Below are 27,418 nucleotides of genomic sequence, written 5' to 3'. Positions count from 1 at the left end.
AAATAAAAATAATTTCAGGTCCGTCCCTCCCCGCCGCGTCCCCGCGCGCAGACGCCGCGCCCCCACCCCGCCTCGGCGGACGACACCCAATCCGAGGCTGACAGAATGGGATCGACGGGAGGTCAAACCAATCAACGACAGCGAGGGTCGGACGGACGGGCCACAGAGCCAATCAAAAGGTTTGTCCCGCCCCTTCCATGACGTTCAGGTCACAGGCCCGCCCCACACTCTGAGTGACGTCTCGAAGAGAGAAAGAAAGGTGAATTGACAGCACACCCTCCAATTACTTGAAGGGATTTTGTTCTCACCCCACCCACCCCGGCGTTCGCACTAGGCGCGCGCCCCACATTATGAGGGATAGCAAGGTTGACCAATCAGAGAGAAAAATAAGAGTGGGCGGGACTTTACCATTCAGAAACGGACAAAAAGAGGGCTTATTCTATCTTTGACTGACAGAGTCCCACCCCCTACGTTTTGATTGACAGCCTCACTGACCAATAGGCTATCGGGAACGCGAGAGCGCAATCCCAGTGTCCAAAAGTAAGAGGACACAAGGTCCTTTGTCCCGCTCCGTCTCTCTCATAACGCAGCCGCCCAGGACGCCGCATAGCCCTGCCTCTACAGTGACTGACGGACAGCTTGACCAATCAGCGAGAAGAGAAATCACTGGCGAATGGCAGCTGAGCCGCCCAATCCCTGAACAGGGAAGGGGGCGCATCCCGCCCTGTCCAAGCGTCGGACCAGAGAGGAGACCGTGGCCTATAATAGGCCCATCAAAAAGGGACGGGGACCAGAGCCTGGCCAATCACAGGTTACCTCCCTTGGCTTGTTGGGCTATAGGACGAGCCGTGAAAGGGTGGCAATTGCCTGGCCAATGGGAGGTCGGCAGGAGGGGCCTGGCCCGCCGCCAGGTAGAGGGCAGCGGAGCTCGGTGCGAGCTGCGCCTGCGCCCCTAGGGGGCCCCGCCAGCCGGGCGTTAGCGTCGCTCCGGGGAGCCTGCTGAGGGGAGGGCAGTCACCGCCGTCAGCCCGCCCGCCCTGCAGGACCCCTTCCCCAGGGCCTGGGCGGCAGCCTGCCGCTGCAGCCGGCCGGGGGCGGGCCAGTCCGCTGCGGATGCGGGGGAGCGGGGGACACCCATCGGGAAGCGGGTCGCTCGCGGCGGCTCTGCCTGAAGCCTTGAGATCTGCCCGGGCAGGTGTCCGGGGCAGGCGGCTCTCTGTCCGGCGCCTCTTGCGGGACTGGGGCCGCACGGCGCCTTTGGGGCGACGCTCCGAAATGCCGCCTCTCCGCCGCCGACCTGGGGCTGAGGGAGACGGGTCCCGGAGCGCCCGGGCAGGCCGACTTTCACCTCCTCGCAAGAGAGGGACGCGCAGAGCTTCGCCTTCCCCGGCAGCCTGTCCCAAACTCCGTGACCGCGATCCGCAGCAGGCAGCGTGAGCTCGGTCTGCAGAGAGACTGTAACCTCCTTCTCCTCTGAGCTGGGACCATTGTCTCGGGATAGCCAAATCCGTCTTAAATCACACGTTCAAAGTGCTGCCCTCCCTCCCCCCGGCTCATCTTTCCCTTCCTGTTCCTCGCTTTTACATTCTAGATGCTTTTCTTTCCTGATTTGACCTCGCCCCCCGCCCATCTTTTTCTCTTCACTGTTTGTTTTTGTGTGTGTCTTCTTCGTCCTTTCTTCTCTTGTCTCTCCCTGCTGCCACTTCTGCTCCCGTTCTGTTTTGATGAGTCTAGAGTGAGCATGGATCCTCTGTCCTGCTAAAGGTGGCCGAGGGGAGCGCTTTGGGAGGATTTGTGGATGTCAGTGAATTTGTCTGAATTCATTTGTGGGTCAGGCGGTGCTCTACCCTGCTATTTCTAGAATTTACAAGGTACACATGCCTGCCTGGTATTTTTTTCTTTGCAAGTAGGTGGCTTTCTCGCCATTCATATACACTGTTTCTGTCTCTTGGGCATAGGTATGCATCACCTGCACCAATTTCACCAAAGAAGGACTTTACGCACCTCCGAAATAGCCTCAAGCTGTACACTACCACTGCCCTTTGGAGATGCTATTCAAAGGTGATCTTCTCAGAAACTTTGCAGATGCCATTTTTGTGCTGCTTTTCAGTCTCTTTCAGCACATCATGTGTAGCATAGAGTCTGATCTTGCAAGGTTCTGAGTGCTCTCAGTTCCTGTTAAAGTCTCGTTTCTCTGATAGCTACTTCCCAATGAATTGGGTCAATTATTAATTAAATTGTAAGGTCTTTGTGGCAGGGACCATGTTTTTGTTCTGGGTTTGTACAATAAGGTCCTAGTCTGATAATCTTAATTATGTGGCTAAGATGCATTGTCTGTTTAACTTTGATTGTAAACTCCTTGAGGCAGGGTCCATCTCGTCCACCTCCTTGTACAGTACTGAGCGCACTGGTGGCACTCGGTACATAATGGTGCTACCCTGTTTGACCTGAGCAGTTAGCCAATGTTAGGGGTCTTGCAGGTTGTTTCTGTTGGGAGAAGAAATTGATGACAGAGTTAGCTATTTTTTTGATGCACTTCCTGATTATTTGCAAAGACTGTATACTAAGTCTTATTTTCCTGATCCTGGTAAGAATCAAACAACAGGGGACCATTTCTTTGCTCACAGTTCCAAGCCCCTTTTCAGCAAGCACTTAACCTCAAAGATCTCTCTTAGCTTTATCTCAGGGTCATGCTACAAGTGCGTCCCCTGCTGCTTTCTGTGGTGTTTCAGCTGCCTCTGCCACTCTCACTCTCAAACCTCTCTAGCAAACAATGTCCAGTCCCCAGTGGAAAAACTTCCACTCAGATCATTCACGTTCCTCACTGGCCTTGCAGGTCATCCTGTTGTTTCAACTATTCCACATGGGAGCTTAATTAATTAATTGTTGCTGTCCACCAGCTTCAACATGGTTTTACCCAACCCCCAGCATAATGGGTGTTAGCTCAGCCAAACTCCAACTTGGATAATTATCATCTTAAGTCTCCTTACATTCCCCTGCAGCACCATTGACTACTAGTATCGTTCTTTGCTTCCCACCCTAAGCTCTTGTGTAACATTGCTGTGCTCTGTTCAACAGTTGCCATGTTTCTCCCTAGAAGTGGCTGCATTTTAGTGGTGGGAGGACTGATTTGCGTATGTGTGCCACTAGATTGTTAAGCAGCTTGTAAACCAATGGTGGGATCGTTTAGGATGGATGACAGTCAGTGGACACATCTTCGGAAGTCGTTATTTCACGGTGCATTATTACTATTGGCTCTTGGACTAGTTGTGCATAATAAGGTGCAGGTTACTGAAAGATGAGAAAAGCATGTTCCGATTACAGACTAATCAATTTGTCCTTCCATCACACCCAAACAGTCTTTAAGCAAGCAAGGTACAGTGCTCCTTTGTGAAAAGGAAGATATTTAAAGTCCGTCAAGAGCATATAGAAATTTTATTTCTAAAATCGGCAGTAATGACTCTCATTTCTAAAGTATTCCTCTTTCCAATACTAACAGTGGCTTGTTGATCCAGGGAAGGCAGTAAGCAAGTCCCTGGATGGAATCAGATCACAAAGCATAAGCATTTATTTTACAGTTAGCCAGCTGGTCGTGAAATGTCCTGCCTTTCAGCCAGCTGGGAAACACATCAATCAGGAGTGGTGTTTCGGGAGCAGAGACTGAACATCGACATCTGGAGTCTGGCAATCTTCATCATTCTGCTTATCTGAGCTAAACTGTAGCGGGCAGAGAGAGAGCACAATAGTATGTTGCTTTTGGAATGCTCTAGATTGCATTAAGTGCTGTCTGCTAACCCTGGTGTTCTCCACCTGGGGGCCACTTTTCCTTGATATATTGCTGAAAGTGAAGGGGGTCCCAGCTAGATGGGAATGCAGGGGCTCTGAGGTGGTCCCACTAATGATGGAAAAGCAGTTGCATTATGAAAAATATTACTCGGGTTGTAAGCATTTGGGGGAAGCAACCCTCTTTTTCTTCTGTTTGTACTGTGCCTTGCCCAGTGAGGTCCTGGTCCATGACATGGGCGCCTAGGCACAATGGTAATAAAATAATAATCATAACAAAGGCTGAGAACTGCTGTATTAGGCCATCTTTTTCCCAGGATAGGACTTTATATCCCCTGTGAATGCAGGGTGCATTTCATCCTTTCCTAACTAACTGTATTTTTTAATGGTCTAATTTTTGTAAAGTTTCATTTAAACCTTTGTATGTGTGAATTTAGCAGTCGAGCCCTGAAGTCCTTAATGTATCTGTCCCCAGAGAGGGTACTTCATAAACAACATCAGGGGAATCTTCCCACACACTGCCCTGCCAATATGCCTTTAATGACCACTCTCTGCTTCTAGGGACAAAAAGGGAGCTAGAGGCCTCTTTTCTGAGACTACAACAGGCCCAATCCTGCAGGGCATTAAACACTCCTGCCTCCAGTCATATTTAAGCTAATCCACAACTAGAGATGGAGCCAGACTGAATCTGAATTTCCAAAAGATCCATAGTGTTTGGATCTAGATCTGAGGTCAGATTCTCAGCTGCACCCAAGGAGCCCTAGGCCATGTCAGGGGTAGTTCGGGGCTGGCCCAGTTCCTGGCATAGATTTAGGGCAGCTATGTGTCTCTGTAATGATGCTAGCTCTGCCAAAGGGCTCCCAGCAACTGGGGATCACCAGGGCTTAGAGATGCTCCAGCCATGTCCCCATTTCCACAGCCACACTCTGTACAGGCCAGGAGAGGGGGATGGTATAAGAGCTCTACACCACCAGAGATTCCCATATGCTGGCTAGATCCACCAGCTTTTAAGGAGGCTGTTTGCTGGGATATTGGCACAAAGCAACCCTAACTGACTCACGAATTAGGCCCCTGGATCAGAATACTTTCTTCCTCAATATGGGGAGGGGTTCAGATTCACGGTGACATCGTGGCGCCACTGAAATCAATGGCAAAACTCCCATGTTCCAGTTCATGCCTGTCTTTAATTATAATCCAGCTAACCGATAAGGCCCACCAGCAGTCGGGGTAGCTGGTGAAGAGGGCTCTGACACATCAGAATTTTACCATTTAAATGTACATACTCTTGCACGTCACAGATCTACTTGAGTCAAACGATGTTCGTTGCTGCGGGCTTGCACTCCTGACCTGCCTTAGATAAGGAGCTATTCCTTGCTAAGGCCTCTTGGGCTTTCTTATCACATCAAAGCTTTTATTCCCTCCTCACCTCCCACCTTCTGTTGGCTTGAGGTTGGTGGAACGTTTTTATAGAAGAAAAATATTCATGTGTGTTTTTAACACTAGAGCTAACGTACAATGGGTTCTGACTATCCTCCCAGTCTCCGATGTGGTCTCCCTGGGCTCATACTCTTTTTGGAAACTGCCTTTATCCTCATATTTTGGTTTTGCTTTTCAAAGGAAAGTCAAAGCACATCAGAAGACCTGGAAATCTATCCTGGTAAGTTTGCAAGCCTGTTGTTAAAGGTAGGGTTCAGTGTGTGCTTTTATTTGGTTACATTTGAGCTTGTTTTGAACAGGGCTGTACTTCTGACAGCTGTAACTGCAAATACAGTGTGGGTACTTCCCTTTACATACTCTGTTGCCTTGCACCTTCTGCAGTCATTTACACCAGGCCGAAGTGGGTGTCAAATACTACTAAATTGTGTTCTTGTGCTCCCTCACTGGTCTGTATCCCCCGTTGTCTCTCATTTTATATGTACATTGTAAGCTCTTTGTGGGGGAAAGACCATCTTGTTCTGTGTTAGTACGGTGCCTAGCACAATGGGTTCAGGTCCAAGACTGGGGATCTTGGAACTGTGATAATACAAAATAATCAGGATGGATGAAAGCCTGGTGCAAGTGAATGCACAATGTGCAGGGCCACAAAGAATCAAGCTTAAGGACTGAAAGAGTGTGACAGCTAGTGGGAATGGATAACATTAGGGCGAGTCTGAGCAGTGAAGTTCAGAACCTGGATCCAACCTTCCCCAAGGATCTTGGGCTGTTCTGAGCTGGGTCTTGGTTTCTGCCCCTTCTAGGGTGACCAGATGTCCCGATTTTATAGGGACAATCCTGATTTTGGGGGCTTTTTCTTATATAGGCACCTATTACCCCCCACCCCCATCCCAATTTTTTACACTTGCTATCTGGCCACCCTAGCCCCTTCCTAGGTGAAACTATTAAATAGTGGGCTCTGTATTAGGCCTTATATTTATCATCAAATGTGTACCGGCAGGCAAAAGTAGCCCTTTTTCTTATTTAATAATATGCTGGTGATTGTCTTATGGTACCAAACTTCGCTTTTATGTTGTAAGTATTGAATCTTTTGTACACAATCCTGCATCTGAGAAATGTGTTTTCTACATTTACTGAAGATATATATTAGCACTTATGATAAAACATATACCGCGTGTAACCTGTCTAAAGTGCTATGCAAATATTAACCAATTAATCCTCATGACTTCCTTGTAAGGTAGGTAGGTAAGTCTCTATTACTCCCATTTTACAGATGGGGAAAAACTGAAGTGCAGAAAGGGGATGTGACTTGCCCATGGTCATGCACTGAGTTGGGTTCATTTAATATTTTGTATGTGAATTACTCAAAAGCCACAAACTTGCATTCCCCTTCCCGCCCCCCCCCCCAACAATCATTTGCTTTAATCCTTGCTATGAAGCGTAGAAACCTGCACGTTGACATAAGAATATACCTATTAACACACATGCTGGGGCTACCGGCCTTGGGAAAGAGCAATTTAAGGCCTGATGCAGCAAACATTTATGTGTCTGAATAACTTGATGCATTGGGAGTAGTCCCAGGGGCTTTGATGAAACTACTCATGTGTAACTGTCTGCAGAATCAAGGGTTTCAGATCTTTTTGTGAGGACATTTCACCAGTATATTACAAACTCTATGGCATAATACGTTTGGCCCCTTTTAATAGTCACTTTGAATTTGTACATCATAAAACAGGCTTGAGATGTTTCAGGCAAGACGTAGGAGGCTGGGTGTGTGTAGCTGGTGTGTGAATGTGTAAGGTGGGGTTTAAAATCAACAAGGAGCAGAGACACTGCCTGTGCCTTGATAAGGGGACTCTGTTCCAAAGAAACATTTCTTAGCAGACAGAGTTGCTGTAGAGAGCAGTTCTGCTTAGCTGAATATTATCTCAAATACAGCACTCCTCCTGTAACGGTGAAAATAGGGCTAGTGGCCCACTTTGAAAAGGAGGGTGTCAGTGTTTTCAAAATGAAGCAAGACAAGACTCTCTACAGATCTTGGCCTAAATTGGTTCTCCGTTACTTCTGTGCCAATCCTGCTGATTTTGGTTTGGTGTAACGGAGAACAGAATGGGGTCTTTTGTTTTTACTGACTGACTGCAAGGGATCATTTTAAAGCAATCGTCAGTGCTCTCATAAACATATTACTGCCTCTGTCTTTCATTGTGCTTATAAACATCTTCACATTTTTGTAACACTTTAGTTTGCAATCTAAATAGAGAAGACAGAGAGAAGATGGGAGGGGAAACAGTGGCACAGAGTGGGGAAGTGGAAGCCTAAGGTCACACAGCAGGTCAAAGACAGAGTCAGGAGTAAAACCCAGAACTCCAGAGTCCCAGTCCAGTGCCTCATTGTCTAGACTGTACTACTGCCAAACCTCTGTTCCCAGCTCTTCTGATCTTGGGCTAGACACTAAACCTTCTTGTGCCTCACCTCATCTTGGAAATTAGGATAATAAGTCCTCCCTCACAGAGGGTGGGGGGCAGTATGGATTAATATAAAAGGCTTTGCCCCCTGATAAATAGTGCTCTTGAAATGCACTGTTGTTATATCTCCTTTCCTGTCCCAACTTTATGGTCTCTCCTCCACCCTTCAGTCCAGCATGGTCTTGCACCACCCTCCTTTTCCACCAGAATGCATGAGGATTACTCTGAGACAGTTATTAATTTTCAGCAGGTTTATTGATCACTGCTGTGATGTTAACCTGGAGTCTGGTCTGCACTGATAACTTGACTGATTTCTTGGTTCCTCTGCCATGCAGCATTTCAAGATGTCAACGTCCTGGTGATTTTTGGATTTGGCTTCCTCCTGGCCTCCTTCAAAAGATATAGATTTAGCAGCACTGGATTCAACCTGCTAATTGCCACACTTGGAGTTCAGTGGGCTGTGCTCGTGGAAGGATTTTTGTTTGCTTCCTCAGCAGGAAAAGTGAAAATCGGCCTGCACAGGTAATTCATACATCCTAGAATGGATCATTTACTCTTAATGTAGCATTTCTGAATGCTGGGGCTAAGGTAATTTTTCCTGTTTTTTGGTATATTTACCCAGCAGCGCAGTTGCACTGGCAGGACTTTCTGTTATTGCATTGTTGGCTTTGTAATTTTAACTGAATTTTGCCATCTATTGATCTAATTACTTTCCTTCTATGGCCCCATTACCACAGTACCTGAGTGCCTCAGAGTCTTTACCCTCACACACCCCTGTGAGGTAGAGAGGTGTGGCCGTATCCCCATTTTATGTGTGGGGAACTGAAGCACAGAGTGATTGTATCAAATCCACTGGTCCATCTGGCCTGATATCCTACTTCCTGTCCTACCCATAAGCAATCACACAGCTTGTCCTATACTCCACTGTCTGTCTTCTAGCAGTGGCCAATATCATCATACTGCACATTGTACATTCAAGGGAAATAATCCTTCCAGTTTCTTGAGGAGATCAGCTTCTATCATGAGACATGGTGTTTACTAACTGTATATCACTGTTGTAACTTGTAGCTACATATGTTGTTAATGGTCATAGAATTCATGACCTCTGCTCTTTTCTTGATGGATATCCTCTACTTTTTCCTCACCCTCCCCCAAACAAAAGAAAACCCTTCATCCATTAGCTAGTTATCAAACATTGATTGAATTATGGGATATGTGACGAAGCGGGGATTTTCTCTTGTTATGTTGTATTTGAGTCTTACTGTTTTCAATGAATGCTGTGTGTGCCTCAGTTTCCCTGTGTATTGCACCAATGTCTAGGTAGTGGGAATAAGCATGTGTGACTTTTGTGGGGGCTGCTCCAGCTGCCTCCATGGATGTTATGGTCGCCCCTTCGTAACCTGAGACCCAGGAGGGGGATGTGACCAGGGGACTCTTGGCCCGGGAAGTGAGACAAAGGCTGGAGAAGGAGCAATGGGCAGGGCAGAGGCCAGGCAGCTGGAAGCGAGTCAGTCTCTGCTGGCTTGGGGCTCAGGGGGAGGACCAGAGCCCTGGCTCTGGTCTCCCCTCCCCGCAAGATGGACTTGGCTGAAAGTCACTGATTTCTGTGCTAACAAGTTCTGCCCTATGCTGTGTTCCTGTTGACTAATAAACTTTCTGTCTTACCGGCTGACTGAGAGTCACATCTGACTGGAGTTGGGGGGCAGGGCCCTCTGGCTTCCCTAGGAGCCTCGCCCAGGCGGACTCACTGCAGGAAGCGCATGGTGGGGCAGGGGATGCTGAATTCTCTGAGGTCCAACCCAGGAAGGTCGGAGCTATGTAAGCTTCTTGCCCTGGAGACCATATACTCAGAGAGAGGAGGCTCCCCCAGAGTCCTGGCTGGCTTCATAGGGAATATTCCAGAGCATTGCTCCATGACAGAATACTACTGCTGTTTACACAAAGGCATTTGCAGTTCCAACATCTCATCTACTTTTAAGTGTAAGAAGACTCCATTGGCAGTCAGAACACATGGCCAGGATACAAGCAAAATATCAGTTACTAACTGGTACTGATTGGGTAGTATAACAATGGAACTACAGGTAGCTCCCTCTCTTCCTCCTTCCCTCTTTCCTAGACAGGAAAGGAATGGTTTCATGCCTGAGTCACCCAACTGGGAGTCAGGAGATTTGTGGTTCATCCCCATTTCTGCCCCAACCATTCTGTGTGATCCTGAGCAAGTCATTTACCCCCCTGTGCCTCAGTTTCCCCATCTACTCAGTTGGGAGGTTTAATTCATGAATGTTTGTAAAATGCTTTGAGGTCTTAGGATGGAATGTGCTGTAGAAGAGGCAAGCATAAATGGTTTCCTTCTGCTGCTGCAGTTGTTAGGACATCAGAGGTAAATCACCACCTTCATTCTGCTTTTTAAATGCCTTTAGGCGTTCTTGTCATATATTAATTTCTTGTTCTATCATTTATGGCCCTAATGATTTTGTTATGTGTCTCTAAAAATGTGAAGACCTTGGGAGCAGCGCAACAAACAGCTGAGACCTTTCCTAACTGTTCTCATTTGCTCAATGCCTTCCTCTTGATTTTCGGCTTTGCTGAGTAAATTACTGCCCCATCATTAGATATGTAGCAATAACTACTGTGTGGCAGGTTTCAGAGTAACAGCCGTGTTAGTCTGTATTCGCAAAAAGAAAAGGAGTACTTGTGGCACCTTAGAGACTAACCAATTTATTTGAGCATAAGCTTTCGTGAGCTACAGCTTATGCTTATGCTCAATAAATTGGTTAGTCTCTAAGGTGCCACAAGTACTCCTTTTTCTTTTTACTGTGTGGCAGTACAGCAAGAGTTTCTGACAGACGCTAACTGAAGTGGGATTTTGCGGGCTATGACCTGCTGGAAGATCTTGCAGAAAGTTGGCCAAAAGGTGTCATCACAAGACTCATGTGGATGGCTCAGGGGATTGGCTCACAAGATAAGGAACCCTGAAATGCTAGGCTGGTGGGGAATTTTTCAACAATTTTGGGGGGTTTTGTGTGTGAAAAATGCAGATTTGTCAAAAACAAAGCTCTTTGCAAAATAGGGCTAAGTTGGATGAATTTTCTGACTTAAAAAATGTTGGAATTTTTTTTTCCTAAATCATCAACATTTTAAAATTCCAGGTTTTCGGTCTGAAATTACTTTTTTTTCATTTAGAAATTCAAGCTAATTAGGGTGAAGAAAAGAGAGACCAAGGCCACAGAGACAGAACTCCGCTTTGCCCCTACAGGTGACCTCTTCTGGTCAGGGTTAAGATACATTGGCAGGGCGATGTGAGAGCAACTGGATTGATAGACGGTCTGATCTCCACAGCTCTCAGGCCAGAACCTTTCAGAAGCACTATGTTTCCTTAAATAAAAATCTCCTGTCCCAGCTGTGCATGCTGCACACACAAGAAAACTGTCTGCAGCTGCAGAGTAATATGCTCTTAGATCTATTTCCTATCAGAAGTAAGACAAAATCTTTACCTTCGCAGGGACAATTTTTAGGATTTTCAGCATGTTCTTTCTCATCAAGAGGCAGGAGAAGCAGCTAATTGAAATTCCAGAATATTGTAAAGGTCAAGAACAGCCCAGAACACATCTATAAATTACAGTGTGTCTGAGTCATTAACATCCCTTGTTTCCTTGATTAAAAACTGCAAGGAGGAAAAAATGGTGGACAGCCTTTTGAGAAGTGGGGAAAGGGAAAGGAATCATTGTGTGTGAGGACTGTAGGAACCTCAGAACGCCTTGTGCAGCGAGACCAGTTTGATCTAGTGGTTGGGTCTCAGGATGGGGAGCCAGAAATTCCAGAGCTCCAATCCTAGCTCTGACATTAGCTCCCTCTGTGGCTTTCAACAAGCTACTCAGGCCACATTTTCCAAAAGTGACTTCTAATTTAGGGCATCTCAGTTCAGTTTGAGGCACCTTGGGGTTGGTGGTCAATAGTGCTGAGCACCTGCGACTTCTGTTGACTTCAGTCAGAGTTGTGTGCTTTGTACTTTTGAAAATTGGGGCCCAAAGTATCTCATGTTGGCACCCCAAATGGGAGGCCACTTTTGAAAATGCTGCCCTTAAATCTCTGTGTCTTGGTTCACCCAACTGTGAAATGGGTATCTACCTCACAAGCATGAAAATTCCATAATGAATGTCTGGACCAGTGCTGACTACTAATGACTCTTTTATTTTTTGATTCAATTAGTTTCACAATTAACTTTTCTCCCCCCCCCCTTTTTTTTAAAGTGTATTAAAGGCCACTGTAAGTGTAACTGCTGTTCTAATCTCAGCTGGAGCTCTTCTGGGCAAGGCTAACCCTATTCAGTTGATTTGGATGGCGATGGTGGAGGTGGCAGCTTTCAGTACGAGCAGATGGATCAATGTCAGATTCCTGAAGGTAGGTAACCACATTTCCGTATATGCGGGAAAAGGCTTTAGAGGTTTTAAACAAACCTTTGTTTTCCTTTGGAAACGTTCCCTGTTTGCTGGTCTGATATTGACGATATACTGATAGTCAGATCTAAGCTGGTTCGCTCTGGGCCTGATCTGGCAGTTTATTGCATGCATGTAGCTGCCACTGAAATGAATGGGAGTTTTGCACATGGAAGGGCTACGTGGCTGGGGATTCTACTTGTGTGTCACTCTGTTTACAGCCCCTTCTCTCTGGCCTGCTGCACCTCACCTCTTCTCCTCTCTATCCCAGCCAACATGCTACTGCTTCCTTTCCTGCTGCTCTGATCACATCTTCTTCCAGTCTCTTCAGTGGCTTCTTTCCTTTTGCATTAAGTTAAAACTTAGAATCATAGAATATCAGGGTTGGAAGGGACCTCAGGAGGTCATCTAGTCCAACCCCCTGCTCAAAGCAGGACCAATCCCCAATTTTTGCCCCATATCCCTAAATGGCCCCCTCAAGGATTGAACTCACAACCCTGGGTTTAGCAGGCCAGTGCTCAAACCACTGAGCTATCCCCGCACCTTCTTGTCCTCACCTTCAAGGCTCTGCCCCAACTTACACGTGGCCCCTTCTTACTTCCACTGTAGGTTCCTGCCTAGCCCTCCCTTTGGTTCCTTCACCCATTGAATAAATAATAGCAATCATAATAATGAATTGTCCCCTTTGCTCCCTCATTCATGCTGCCCACCATGCTTGGAGCAGTCTTCTACACCCCATCCACCAGGCCCTTCTTCCTTCAAACCAACTTCTTCTGGGAAGCATTTCTCCAGCCTGAGGGTATCTACACATCTCCTTGCACTAGAACTGGTACCAGTGTACTTTATTTGTCTGAATTAGACTGCAGGTTCCTTGGAGCAGGGACCCTGTCTTTTTTTTCTGAGCCGCAAAAAGTAGCGTGTGCACCGAGTGCTCATGAACATTATATAGGAGAGGGTGCCTAAGAAGGACACTATATAAGTAACTGAGCTACAAGTCTCTGCATACATCAAGGGGACCCTATGACATCCAGGAATGGAATATCTTTGTTGCCTGCAGATTGAGGAACACACAAGCTTGATGCACGTTCACATATTTGGAACCTACTTTGGCTTGGCAGTCTCCTGGTGGCTGTACCATCCTTCACTGAGTAAAAGGATTGAAAAGGAAACATCTAATCCGATATCTGATTTGTTTTCAATGCTGGGTAAGGCATTTACTTCAACATCTCAGTCTATGGTGGGCAGTGGGATGAATGACTTTGGGGATTGGGAATGGGGCATAGAACCTTTTACTGCAAAGCTGAAGGTTCAAATACAGCCCAGTGACTAAAAGTTGTTACCGTCCGATGGTAATGAGTGGGTGAGTCTCAGCTCCTTACATAAACCACCACTGCAGTGTCCCTTCTTGACAGACGCAGCAGGACAGCCAAGGCAGGTAAACTGTTCTCTCACTTCTACACGTGGCCCCTTTGCACTGATTTAACCATATTGGCAGGGGCAGTGTCATTATTAATATTTGTATTGCTGTAGGGCCCAGAGGCCCCAAGCAGGATCAAGGCCGCATTGTCCTAGGTGCTGTATGAACGCTTACAAAGACAAGAATCAAAAGAGAACAAGCAGATAAAGGGTGGGGGAAAAAGATACATATCACATGCAAAACACTCAGGGTAAGGATAGGCTGTGGCATGGACATTCCAAGTCTTTTTTTCTTTTTTTTTAAAAAATATTTGTTTCCATATTATTTTGATTTATATTACAAAGCTGGTACTGCCACGATCTGTGCTAGGCCCTTGTCTCCACAGAGAATGTAAGTTCCCAGGTCTGTCAATTTGGCACTTTGTGCCAGCACTGAATTAATGTAATATTTAAAAGAAATGACATCGAAATAGAGGCATGGATTTCTGTGGCTAAAATCAAGTGAATACTTATCTAACCTATCACTGTGGCATGTGAGCGCTCGAGTCCTTTATTAGGAGCTATGTTTGGCCCGAATGGAGTGAATGATCTATGCCGAATGTCCTCTCTCATCCTAGTAGATGGCATTGGTTATAGCGCTCGCTCGCCTTGCTACTTTTGGCTGTACGTCCCAAGATCTGCTGTCAGTGGGAGGGGCTGATTCTGGGTGTTTGCTGGAACCTCACCAGGGCTCATTGGCACATGTCTAATGAAACCTGGCAGCCTTCACCCAATGTAAAAAAGGAAAAATTAAATGCTCATCTTGCTGAGTTCCCAGAGCTCTTGCTCTGCTGTATAATTCAAAGCAATTGGTATTTTAATCTAACTCATCAAGACACTGTTAAGTCTTCATTATAATTTTAGTGCCAGCTCGCTACCCCCAAGTGCTCGCTATCTAAAGTAATTATGTCTTCATGAATAATTCCTGAAAGCAACACAGAGGCAGTGCAGACGCTCACAAATGAATGACCAAACAAGCAATTTCATAATGTGTCCAAACCTACCCAGAGCCTGGGTCCCCTCAGAAATTCAGGGCCAGATTATGAACACTTTAATTCATAAGAATAGCCTCATTGCAGTTACTGGGATTACTCTCGCAAGTAACTACTTTGCCAGTGGGAATAAGGGATTCGCAATCTGGATCCTTCTTTCCAGCCCCACTTCTACCATAGACCATGAAGTGCCATAGTGGGGAATACTAGTGGGACCTCTAGTCCTGTGTCTTGGCTATGACAGTGACCAGTGCTAGAGCCTTCTGAGGAAGATGTAAAACTTCCTATTGTACAACATTGTGCCGTGCTGGAAAAGGATGTTTGTTTCTTCCTGAGCCCCAGCTGGTGGTTAATTTTTACCCCGAAGCTTGAAGACTGATGATCTTTATCCTTGTCAGTGTATCTGCAGATATGATTCTTATTCATATATGAATGAAATTCAACCCTGTACAAGACCTGTACACCACATAAGTTTCACTTAAGATTTCAAAATAGAGCTTAACTGGGACATAAACATTGTAGGTTGTATGCTGCACCAGGGTGAATTTCACACACATGTGGTTTGCTTCTGTAATAATACAGCACTTTATGTTTTCAAAGCACTGTAGAAATATTAACCAATCTCCTGCAGTTGTGAGTTCCACAGGTAAATTATGAGTATTGCCACCTAGGGTGGCATGGGGAGAACAGAGAGGGCAGTCTTGAGCGCATAAGATCCCTTTAAACATTTACAATATTTACTGTTGCCTGGAGAACAGAAAAGGGGGAAAGATACAAATGGGAGGAGGGAGAGAATGAGAGGAGGAGGAGAGGGGATAAATAGTTGGGACGGGGGAACTTGGCACCTTTTGGACGCAGAATATCCAACAGCAACCTTTGAGCAAGACTCTAGTTATTTCATGGGCATAAGGGTGATACTGTTGCCTAGTCTCTGCTGACTTCACTTCAGAGATAATCTTGCCAGTCTTCTGCATGCAGGCTGCAGCAGATTGTAAGTGCCCCAGCACCTGTCGTCTCAGAGAAATAGAGTACTGGGATGTGAGATAAAATAAGGCATCCACTTGACTCCAAATGTTAGTTACCAGTGGGTGATTGACAGCGTCCCAGATGTGTTTTTAGGGATGTGCTCAAAGCACAGACTGTAACAAACTGCAACCATCATCTGCCTTGCTGCTTGTACAAGGGGAAGGTTCCAGGGCTCAAGATTAAGGGCAAAAAGTCATCCTGCAACCGACAGCCGTGCTAAAGAAAATGAAAGAAATATGTCCTGACTATACAGAGTAGAATAGACAAGGAGGTCTCAGTAGGGATGAACTCAGTGATAAGTGCAGCTTATGTCAGTTTCCGCAGGGATATGCCAAATGGAAATTATACTGCGCTTATGGGAAAAGAATCAGCTTGGAACATGATCTGCCCAGATAATATCACTTTGTTGGGAAGCCTGTTAGTTTTTCAGAGCATATCAAGGTCACTGTGCCTGAAATCCTCTGTGTGCACCAGATTTTCAACAGGCAGGAGGGCCTAAAGTGAGCAGCAGAAGCATCTAGGGACTTGAAAAAGCCTAAGCACTGGAGACCCAAGCTCATGCAAAGGTGACCGCTGTCAGTGTTGCTGGGAGCAGAGACTAACCAGTGTGTTTTTATAGTGACATACTGCACCCTGGAAACCTGCGTGTTTTAGTTATTCATTTTAATGAGAGCACTTGAAGTTTTGCTATGAGGTGAACAGCATGTGGAATTAAGTCTATGCAATTCAAGCACACAGTAGAACATTAATTATCGAGTCTGCCTCGGTGTCCCCTCTGCAGTAGAGGTGGGGGAAGAGAAGATAACTCATAGCTTATCTTTAATACAGCCTATATCCCTAAATAGTCCAGCATAGATACAAAACTCCTGGGAGCAAAGCTGTGCCCTGAAATGATCAGTATATAAACTAGTGTGAATGCACCTGCTGCTCTCTGCTGGATGGATTCAGATTCTCATGTGTATGAGAGAGAGGTTATGTTATCCTCTGGTGGCTGGCCCAAGAGGGTAAGAACCCTGTTTGCTGGTGATTGGGGCCTGTGTTATTTACTCCTGGGGGAATTCTGCACTAAAATTTAAAAATGTTGCACACGATATTTGAAAATTCTGCAACATTCAGCATATTTTGTCAAAATGGCACAATATAATCATGCTCCCGCTGACAGTGGGAGCCCCAGCTGCCCATGCCAGGTGTCGGCAGGAGTGCTGGGGGAAATCAAAAATTCCACAGGGAAAAAAATAAAATTCTGTGGGAAACATTAATTCTGTGCAAATTCTGCATTGCGCACCAGTACAGAATTCCCGCAGGAGTAGTTTATTGGAGCAGAAGGACCCAACGTCTAGCCTCACTATTTACTGAAAAGTCTATGTGGCCCTGGACTTTTTACAGGATATGGCCCAACTGTTTAACAGGAATGTTAATTGCTCTACTAGATCCACTTACTAGAGTGGTGGAATATTTAAAAAAAAAAAAAAAAGTCTTAAGTCTTTTATTTAAAACAAGACAGAAACCCCATTTATCCACCAAGCAGGCAAAGCATGACACCAGAAGTGCAAGCTTCCCTGTGCTACCCTGGAAGAACCACCACTGGGGTGAGAGGGGAGTTCACGCTCCATGGTTCAGGTAGTTCTCAGCATTTCTGCTGAATCTGTCAGGAAAGGAGCCAGCTAGTATCAGTTGTGCTGGTGTTTTGATACCCCTAAATGGAAGACATTCTGAACATAGCCATGTTTTTTATTTTGGTCAGTACCACATCAGCTGTGTGACCAGCACGTGGTACAACAGTAAGAGGACGTGGGAGATTTTGGCCAAGGACATCAGTGCAAATCCCTGCTGTTTCAGCAAAGGCCCTGGACCCTTTCGGGCCTCATGTTCAGAGGTGCTGAATGCTCCCACTGTAGTTGTGGTTACTGTATACTTCAGAAACCAGGCCCCTAATGCCCAGGCAAAGCAGACAGGGTGTTGGTTTTAAAGGTCTCATCTGAAAGGACCACGCACAGTAAATTGCCTGCTGCACAAAAATATTTCTTAGGGATGAAAGGCAGAGTCGTGCCCATTAAGATTTTAATCTGTGTTTCCAGGGAGCACAGGTATTGCAAAGCTGATGCTTAAGGACCTGACCATGAAAGATGATGAGCATCTCCTGCATTGAGGGCCCTCAGCTCTTCTCAGGAGGCTCTTGGCTCTTTGAAGGATCAGGCCCTTCCCAGCTAAGTCACCCTTCTGGGTGCATGTTTATACCATGGTTACTGTTGAGATGTGCAGTGCAGGACTGCTGAGGAGGCTCCAAATGTAGTGACCGTTAGGGGCTGTCAGAACGATGCAGTCCCATCAGCTTGTTCACAATGTGGGCATTGCAATGGATGCACTCTGTGTGATTTAGAACCTGCCAGCAGAAACAGCATGGGATGGACCCAGTGGATTTGCGAGCAGTCTAATGATGACTGCTTCTCTTTGTCTACAAGGCACGCTCTTTCTGTGGATGTTCTGGCCAAGCTTCAACTCTGTGCTAATCGTGGATGTGATGGAAAAGAGGAACGCCATCTGCAACACTTACTATGCCATCACTGTGAGTGCTGTGGCTGCTTTTGCACTGTCATCCTTGAGCAGCAGGAATGGAAAAATCAGGATGGTAAGAGGAGAGCAAAGGTCGCTTTGAAGAGAGACCTAGATTTTCGTGAATCTCTTTAGCAATACATTGAAAGTAAAATGGCTAATAAGCTAAAACAACACTCGCACCTCAACGGGGGGATGATCTCTTGTCCCCGAGCAAATAGTTTTGAGATGTTAACTGGCTATAGTGCTGCAAGGGTGAAATTCACCCCCTATGTAGAGGGCCAGTTATACTCCAATTAGATCCCACTTAAGCTCCCAAAATAGGCTTAAGTGGTACATAGGTGTGGTGCTGCAGCAGGGTGAATTTAATCCAATGGGTGCCCAATCACTGCGTGTGTGAATTGACTTCGGTGATGTTAATCCACAGATCCACATCCACCATGCAGCACTAGCAGGAGGGGTTGCTCTTGGTTTCTCAGCTCCTGTTATTCCACATCCTTGGATTGCCATGATTTTAGGTCTGCTTGCCAGCATGGTCGCTGTACTGGGATCTCACTGTTTACAGGTAATGTCCAAAACCCTGTCATACATATTTGTGAGAGGTTTTAAATACTAAGAAATAGCACATGTAGAGAGTTTACAGCCAAGACTTCTGGGTTCTGTTGCCTGGTATTTGGAACTGAGGGTGAGGAGACTTGCATTCTATTTTGGGATGCATGCCTGAAGAACTCTTCTGCTCAGTAAATATGTTCATCTCTGTATTTATTAAATGTTTCCCTCCCCAGACATATTTGAATTCGGTGCTCAAGATTCATGACACCTGTGGCGTCCATTCCACGTTTGGGTTGCCTGGATTGCTTGGAGCGATAGTCAATGTCATTCTCTTCATAATAATCAAGTGGGCCAGTTTATCAACGTAGGTTGATCCTTTTAAATAAGTATAGTGGTCAGCTAATCATTAATATATTGTGCTAGAACTCAGTTTTAGAACACACATGCAGTACGCAGATAGCTTTGCATGGCCACTGCAGATTAATCCCCTTAATAACAATCAAGAATCAGATCCAAAGCCCTTTAAAGTCAATGGAAAGGCTCTCATTGACTTCAGTGGGCTTTTGATCAGGCCCTCAAAAATTAACTTTTAGTGCTGGATTGCTAGGGGAGTGACGTAGACAGCATTGCGGGAGCAGCCATGTGAGATGGCAGAAATGAGAGCAGAGATTAAGTGGGAGTGAGACTGAACCGGGATCTGAAGGTGAGCCATGAGCAGCTTTGAATTGATGATAAAGACAGGAAGCCATTGAAGAGGTCTGAGGGTTCAGGTGATGTGGATCCTTCCAAATGGTGACTTTTGATTGACACTGCATGTGTCAGGGAATCTTACATATTAAAACTGGCAGTAACAGGCAAACTATTTTTTAAAGAGGTAATACATATATGTGGGTGCTCAACACCTCTCAGGATCAGGCTCTGACTGCAGCGTAGTAGACCCACATCAGAGGAGAGTGTACCAATTCAGGGGTAAAACTAGACAGGACAGAGTCCTGGAGAATGTACTTGATGGACCATTTTGCACTAGCAGGGGGAGTGAGGGAAGGACTAAATGTCCCAGTAGCTCTTTTTTATATCTGATCCACAATTGATCCAGTCAGACAGACCTTTATTCCTTCAGAGTCCACTGACTTCATTAGGACGCTGTGTGGGTAGATCAGATTATAGGATTGGGGCTGTACATGGGTCAAATTCTGCACTCTAATGTATGCATTTTTCATTTTCAGACTGGGTTATCTAGCCTTGATTGAAGTTGGCTCTTTCATGTTGACCACTGCTATAGGTTTGGGAACAGGTTTCATTACAGGTCAGTATGGGAAAGCTCTTTGCAATAGCTTTGTTCTGATCTTTTTAAGAGTAGGTGGGTATGCGATTATATTACATCAGGTGTCACATCAGTGTTCACTGGCTTATTGCATCTCTTGGCACCTAGATACTCTGGTGATTCATGCACTAAAAATATACCTGTAGGTAGATGACTTGCTACTGTTGGAAAAGCTGTAGATAATACTGAGTGATGAGACTTCTTTCAGTTGCAGAACTGGAGAAAAGGGTATGTTCAGCAGGGCCAAAACAATAGCATCATTCCTGTGCTTGACAAAGTTATTTTTAACTGATGCTTCACCAGCAGCCTCCAGGTTTCCAATAGGAGAAAGGACAGGATGGACATCTTTTTAGTGACAGTAAAAATATATTGAGACTGATTTCCACTCACTGGGTAAGATCCTCAGCTGCTGTAAATCAGCATAGCTCCCCTGAAGACAGTGGTAGATTTTACACCAGTTGAGGATCTAGTCATCTGGTTCTAGATCTTGGATTCTCTCTCTCTTTGGTGGGATTATGGCAGTTGCAATATTTTATACGGCTATTTGCTCCTGCTTCAGTTCAGTGAAAGAAACTGCAATACTGTTCTCTAAAATGAATGCTTCAGCCTATAATGAATATGTAACCCCTGTGCTTGCTCAAATGTAATTAAGAGGTTGGGCTCATCAAGCAGACTTTTAAGTATCTACTTCATCTGACTGAAAAAGATGGAAAAAAATAAACAGCAAAAATAAACAAACATTCTGTGTTGATCCAATCATTTAATGAGCTGGGTGTTTACATCTGAAATCTCAAGTTAACAGTGCTCATAAGCCTGTTTGCTTAATGTGTCTGGGTAGCTTTTTCATATGAAAAGTTAATGATCATTTAGTTTATCCGGAAAATCTGGCAGGCTGTTCACTTGGCTTTAAAACATAAGTGTTAATTTTTAATACTTAAGGCCTCACTCCTGCAGGCAGAATCTTTTGCCCCCATGGAGGCCGCCTGAAATTCAAAGGGGCTCAGCATTTATAGGGTTGGCCCAGACTAATCAGCATGCAGGATCGGGACCTAAGATACTTTTTACATGCTTTGCTTTGGATCTCATGCGTTCACTGTTTGAAGATGACTGAAGGCTGGGGAAGGGTCCAGGTAATCCTGGAAGTCCAGAGAGAAAATAATAGCTGGCTTTTCTGGAAACATGGTTTCCTCCCCAAATTGTCAATTCTAAAGCATCTGCTGGCTGAACCACAATGCTGCATGATGGATTTAGAATCAAATATATTGCTTGTGAGGAACATTGCCTCACCTCCATGTGCTAAAGAGCGAAAAATACTTGGGGAACATTTTACAATAATTTTTACAGGATTAGGAAATCTTTTCTAGATTGTTTGGAATTGTGTATCAAATTATTCTAAACCAGGTATGTCATGTATAGAGATGCACATGAACCCCATATTCAAATCCAGACCTGAGTATCTCCAAAGTTTGTGGGTTGGTTTTCAACCCAAGGTTTTGGTTAGGCCCATTATCCATATTAGAGACAGCAGCAAGGCTGGAGGACAATCCAGATCATTCTATTTTGCCAATACATTTCAGAGTCTAGTAATTAGCACCATAAAGGGGTTCAAAAGCGTTTAAAAATAAGACAAGTGGTATTATTTTTATTTGACATTCACCCCTGCAGAAAGATTTCCACACAGGAAAGATTTGTGGGGGGCATGGATATGATTCTCATTTCATATTTAGCTCTGCATTATATTGTGGTATGTGGCTAATAAATATAATATTTACAAACAGCTCCTTCCATCCACATCTCATTTTTAAACACAGGTTTCATTTTAACTTTCAAACTATGGAAGGCACTGCCTGCATCAAAGTACTTTGATGACCAAGCTTATTGGGAGGTAAGTTTCAATTTAAAGGTGTGTGTGTGTGTGTGTAGTCCATGCCACCATGAAGCCCTGATCTTGGTATGGATTTCTAGGTGCTAAAATAATACAAAGATTAACCATATTTCATGATAGTTCTCAAATGTCCTGGTCTAAATAGATTAACCATTTTGAGACTGGACAGTATAAATATATACCGACTTTAGATAGAATTTTGAAGTTCCTGAGGAAACTGGGTGTCCAAATAGCCTAGGTGGCTTTGAAAATCCTAACCTTTGCTTATGTGCAGAACTCCCACAGAGTTCAGTGAGAGCAGGATCAGCTCTTATATGCGTTTGGCATTAAATAAGAAAAGCTCTTAAGCACATGCTTAAATGAATCCCTATTCAGGACAGCACCTAAACATATGACCAACTTTAAGCATGTGCTTAAATGCTGTCTGGAATAAAACTGCTTTCCTGAATCTGGATCCTAAAGACAGCTGGCTAGAATATGGTTTAACATTTATATAGCTTTTGATTTTTTTTTGAGTAAGATGTTATGTTACAGAAATATTTCTGCATTCACAGTTTCCCCATTTGGCTTATGGATTTTGAACAGAGGGACCGGACCGGACCCAAATTACAGAAGATTAGACCAAGATGAAGAAAACATTTCCTATCCTCTGCTATAGAAAATTAATTGGGAGGGAAAGAAAAGGTTAAATATGACTCCTGAATTTCGAAATGAAGAAATATCATTGCAATAAGCTGCTTTCAATTCTTCTTAAATGATACAGTGTGTAAAGTCACAGATAAAATAGTTCATTCAGCTTTTCTGCCTTGATAAAGTCTTGCCTTCAACATCTTCTTTCGTGAATTACATACAATAGATTCATCCAGCTTTGATAGCTTAGCCTTTTAAGATGCTTTCAGATTTTAATGAAGGAAGATATTTGAAACTCTTATTTTGAAAGTCAAAAAATAATCATGAACATTAAGGGCTTGATTCTGAGGTGCTGAGCATGCTGGTTCTGATCCAGCAAAACACTTCAGCATGTGTGTATTTTTAAGCACAAGTAATTCCACTGAGGTTCCTGTTAAGGAGATGCTTGAGTGCTTTACTGGATTGTGGCCAGGGTGCTCAGCACCTTGTAGGATCAAACCCTAAATTAGTTGATTAAAGGAAATTTGTAGCTGTTTTGGTTTAGGCCAGCTGCTCTGAAAGTTCAAAGGGTAAGAAACTAAAGTGTGAAGTGGAATTGAAATAAAAGGCTTAAGCCTGCAACTCTTACTCATGTGAGCAGTCCACCTGAAGTCAATGGCATTACTTGTGCAAGGGTTGCAGTAGCTGACCCAGAGTTCTCAATGCTGAGAAGTGGGGAGTACCTGGGAGTTAAGTATTCAGCTCTTCAAAGGGTCAGGTCCACACTGGATATCTGAGCAGCACTCTTTACTGTTCTGAATTGACTGAAGTGCCTCTTGCTCATGTTAGTGGTACTCACACAAGTAATCCTATTGACCTGAATGGGGCTAATTATGTGACTAAGGGGCTTGAAGCATAGGGCCCATAATGTGTAACACAGACAGTATTGGTCACAGGGTTAATTATAAACCAGTTTCTAAATGGCTTTATCCTGGTTTAATGTTATTTAAATCTTAATATTTAAATAGTTTCACCTTTAAACACTTGTTTAAAGAAACAATGTAAAAAACCTGGTGCTGTGGGAGTGAATATTAATGAACAAACTTTATTTTGTATTTTAAAGGGACACAGTCAATATGAAAAAATCAATTGGTCTGAAAATGTAGTATATACAACAGTTAAAAGTAATGCTTATCTGTATTGCCATCTGATGGCATTTAAAGCCCCAATTCTGCATAGACTTCAAAAGGTCACCACAAGGGCCTGCCTGCATGGAACTCAGGATCAGGGTCTTCGTATATAGTTAGCCCTAATGCTGTAATGGACTCTGAGAGAGAAGATTCCTGTACCCACATGGAGCTCCTTGTAGGATTGAGGCCTTAATCATGGAGTTCCAGATCCTCAAAAGGTGTTTAGGCATGTGCCCACCCTGGATTTCAATGAGTTACGCAACTAGATACCTTTTGAGCATCTGGGTCAGAGTTTCTCCTTCATTTCAGACTGTTTGTTTGTCTCACTCCCAGCTTTTCAATTGCCTACATTAAGAAATTGCAAGTATTGGTTGTCTTTAACCAGTACACTTGCTTGAAAATAAAGCAAACTGGCAATCTGCCATAACAGATGATATTCTTTGATACAACAAGAAACCTATACTGTCCTTGATCCATAGCTCTAAAGGGAAATGGAGTGTTATTTAATGGCTAACTCTTCTCATGACTTCATTGGCAGTAATGAAAGAGTTTCTGGTACAGGAAATGCTATTGTTCTATGTTTCTGAGTCACGAGATGATCACTGACCTGCTTATTTCTAGAGCCTGGCACGGCTACAAAAATTTGGATCTGCATCTGAGCTGCAATCTGCCAAGATGGTAAACAATACAACCACATCTCTCTGCATGTAGACTTGCAGGGCTCTCCTTATTCCATCAAATGTTCACAGAACTCCCATCAAAACAGGTAGTAGCTGAGTCTATGCAATTACTTAAGTCCAGGAAGCTTAGTATAGAACAAAGCGTATGTATAGATTATAACCATTATAGTTGCCTCATCTCAGTTATACTTCTACTTATTTCCCTCCTACTAACAGCATTGCAGGAGTCCAGTTTAAGTGCAGTCTGTTTTTAATTTTCCAGCAGTGTGTTGCACCTGGTGCAGTCAGTATTAATTTTTTTTAAAGGGACACTTTAAAATGTTACTTCACACCTTACCCTAACCCAGATTTTTCAGATGTCTTTCACCATTGCTCAATCAATAGTCCTAACCTTAAACACTGAAGGGAAAAGGGCTGCTCGTATATCCACACGCATTATCACTTGAGCCACGAGTAGTTACGGAATAAAAGTCCTACATGTGGTCCACTGTTCCAGGAGTAGAGAAAGCATCACCAGAGAGCTACGGGCTGCATTCTACTTACAGCTATGCCCCAGTCAGTACTGCTCATCCAGTTTGTATTGACTGTCCCAGGACCACAGAAATGGTTCATCAGTTGGAGGCAGAATTCTCCAGCTCCTTCCCAGGGAATCTGCAGGAGATGCTTGAAAGAAAGAGGAGCCATTTCTTAAGTGGCTTCTGCTATGCAGTAAGTCCTGGGAGGAATCACTTAAGCTAGTTCTGTACCGCACAAGGTAACATATGGGCCACAGCAGTAAGTGGGGGGAAATAGGCAAAATTTGCAGCCTAGCCCTCAAAGGATTTTGCACAACCCCAGCTAAAGGCACATTCAAGCCAAAATTACTTCAGACTGCCCTGTCCTGATTTATGCAGAGGGCTCAGCTAGTTCCCCCATATGTATATGCTTCTGGTGGACAGGAGAGAAAACAGAGCTCACACAACTGGAGGAGAATTTAGGAACTGTGGAAAATACAAAGTGGCCAAATTCATCCTACTACAGCTACATGAATTTTAAAACTTGGCCTGTTGTCTTTAATTGTTCAATAACCAAAGCTTTTAAAGAGCCCTTAGAGTGTAAGATCAAGCAGTTATTTTCTTACAATATATTAGTTCACCATTTCAATGATAATCTTTATTCTTGATTACATTTGGATTATAAACTAAATCCCTTTATAGGTGTTTCTCATCTCTGAGGGAATTAAGGTTAACAGACTTTGACCTCTACAGACAGGGCATTTAATTCTATCAGTGCTTCTAATAGATATTAGGAGCCATAGAAGGTATTGAGGAACTGCCATGAGAAGTTAGCTTAGTGACAAATTAACAGTCTTTGTACAGTAGAGTTAGGGGAGAGAACTATATACACACTTACTCAAGATGCCCTATATGGAATAACTTAACTGAGCACAACTTTGTTAGTGGATGGAGAACTGTTAAGGCTTCCTTTTGCACGATACAGAAAAACGTGGCAGTTTCTTTCCTTGAAAGCCTGTTAGTGTTGCCTATTTCTTCCAGCCTCCCTCCTCTTCAACCTCATACTGCACTAGATCAATATTTCTCAGTTATTCCTTGGGGCATTGATTCTGTTTGGTTTATGGATAGTGGATTAAGAATACGTGAATACTAATAGCCCAAAGCATTTGACGGCCTCCATCCTGATTACACTTCACAATGTTCCAGGGTCAATGGTATGCCAACAAAAATAACATCGTCAAGGTACGGTCTGGCCAGTTGAAGTAAATGCAGACTTGAGTGAATGGTTTAACAAACACTCATGTTAAACAAGAATGCATTCTCTCCCCTTTGTTTGGCATTGTAATTATGAGGAAAAAGTATTATACCACGTGATGCCTGTCTATAGCAGTACACTAGAAGAATTTGATTTTGCTGATACTGCATGTCAGTTGAGCTGCAAAAGACTCCAAACTCAGGCATTACATTAGAAGGCAAAGGAATACAAGAGGTGAGTCAGTTCACATACCTTGAGAGTATCATGCATATATCCAGAAGGAACGAAGACTCAAACTGGCAAGGCAGCATGTACATTTACCAATTTAAACACGATTTGGTCATCAAAAAAATTTATGATTAAAGATCCAACAACGTGAATATTCAACTGAAATGTTATTTTCAACTTCACATATGTATGTGAAAGCTAGAAAACCACCAGAGCTATAGGCAGATGTCTAAATGCCTTTGACTCAGGAAATACTAGGTATTAAATAGAATGAATTTATAACAAATGCTGAGATTCATCACAAAGTTCAACAACCTGTTATCCCAGAATTATATAGAAAGAAAGATGGAAGTATCTGGTATAGGTGGTAAAAATCAAGCCACAGCATTTGCCACTGCAGGCCTGCCCCTGGGCAGCTGGAGGAACATGTCATAGGACCAACCACTAGAATCCCTTGATCAAACAATACTTAAAGGGAGAATTTATGCTACCTAACAGACAAAAAACCCCAAAAGTAGCTGAGGGTAGACAGGGATGGTGGAGCCTTAAACAACATATGAGGGCACCAGAAGGATTCAGAAACACCTCCACAACCTAAGGGGACCATAAAGCAAGAATTGGGTCAGATAATGGGTTCCCTGCTGCTTGACAAACCTCCCCCTGAAGGATGTGCTTGGGCTGTTTGAAGAGCTATTGTGTTTGAGAGTGCTATTAGGCATTTTACTCTACTTCCTTGCATTGTAAATTGCATCTTATATTGTGTTTCATGGACTAGTTATGCATCATTTAATAGTGCTAGGCAAAATTTCAGACAAATAGTTTATTTGCCAAAAAAAAATGCAGTTTGTAGCCCTGAAACTATTTGTGAATTTGGCACAAATTTGCCAAATAAATAGTTTTGGCCAAAAGAAAATTTGAGGAGGTGGTAGCTGCCTCCCCTATAACTTGCCCAAGTATTAGGATACTAACCTGGAATGTCAGAGATGCAGGTTCATTTCCCCCTTAGGTGGAGCAGGGATTTGAACTCGTCTCTCCCACCTATAAGGAGAATACCCTG

At 44.1% G+C, this 27,418-nt stretch overlaps 1 protein-coding gene across 4 annotated transcripts; it reads left to right on the top strand.

Annotated features, from left to right (window-relative positions):
• The first annotated feature begins 90 nt into the window (after positions 1-90).
• Positions 91-22,638, top strand: RHCE (Rh blood group CcEe antigens). Of its 4 annotated transcripts, none has more exons than XM_074934321.1 (12): positions 91-179; positions 1,959-2,061; positions 5,401-5,440; positions 8,018-8,204; positions 11,933-12,083; positions 13,176-13,323; positions 18,054-18,220; positions 18,572-18,709; positions 18,930-19,060; positions 19,923-20,002; positions 21,832-21,905; positions 22,460-22,638. In XM_074934321.1, exons 1-12 carry the CDS (start codon positions 106-108, stop codon positions 22,484-22,486), a joined length of 1,320 nt encoding a protein of 439 aa, XP_074790422.1. In that variant the 5' UTR covers positions 91-105; the 3' UTR covers positions 22,487-22,638. The 4 variants fall into 4 exon arrangements, with proteins under 4 accessions (XP_074790422.1, XP_074790421.1, XP_074790423.1 ...); XM_074934320.1 differs by lacking the exon at positions 91-179 and adding an exon at positions 1,093-1,433; XM_074934322.1 differs by lacking the exon at positions 91-179 and having other exon boundaries at positions 3,579-5,440.
• The last annotated feature ends 4,780 nt before the right edge of the window (positions 22,639-27,418 follow it).

This window comes from Natator depressus, chromosome 19 (assembly GCF_965152275.1).
Source record: "Natator depressus isolate rNatDep1 chromosome 19, rNatDep2.hap1, whole genome shotgun sequence".
NCBI lineage: Eukaryota > Metazoa > Chordata > Testudines > Cheloniidae > Natator > Natator depressus.
Note: the sequence above shows the minus strand (reverse complement) of the source record. Positions and strands in the feature narration are given on the sequence as shown.

What these genes read in the sequence shown, in the direction of transcription:
- RHCE (XM_074934320.1), top strand. Translation starts at nt 1,114, where the DNA reads ATGCGGGGGAGCGGGGGACACCCATCGGGAAGCGGGTCGCTCGCGGCG. An exon ending in CGCGATCCGCAGCAGGCAGC is followed by an intron (nt 1,434 to 1,958) that starts GTGAGCTCGGTC and finishes TCTTGGGCATAG; the next exon opens with GTATGCATCACCTGCACCAA. An exon ending in TGGGATCTCACTGTTTACAG is followed by an intron (nt 18,710 to 18,929) that starts GTAATGTCCAAA and finishes TTCCCTCCCCAG; the next exon opens with ACATATTTGAATTCGGTGCT.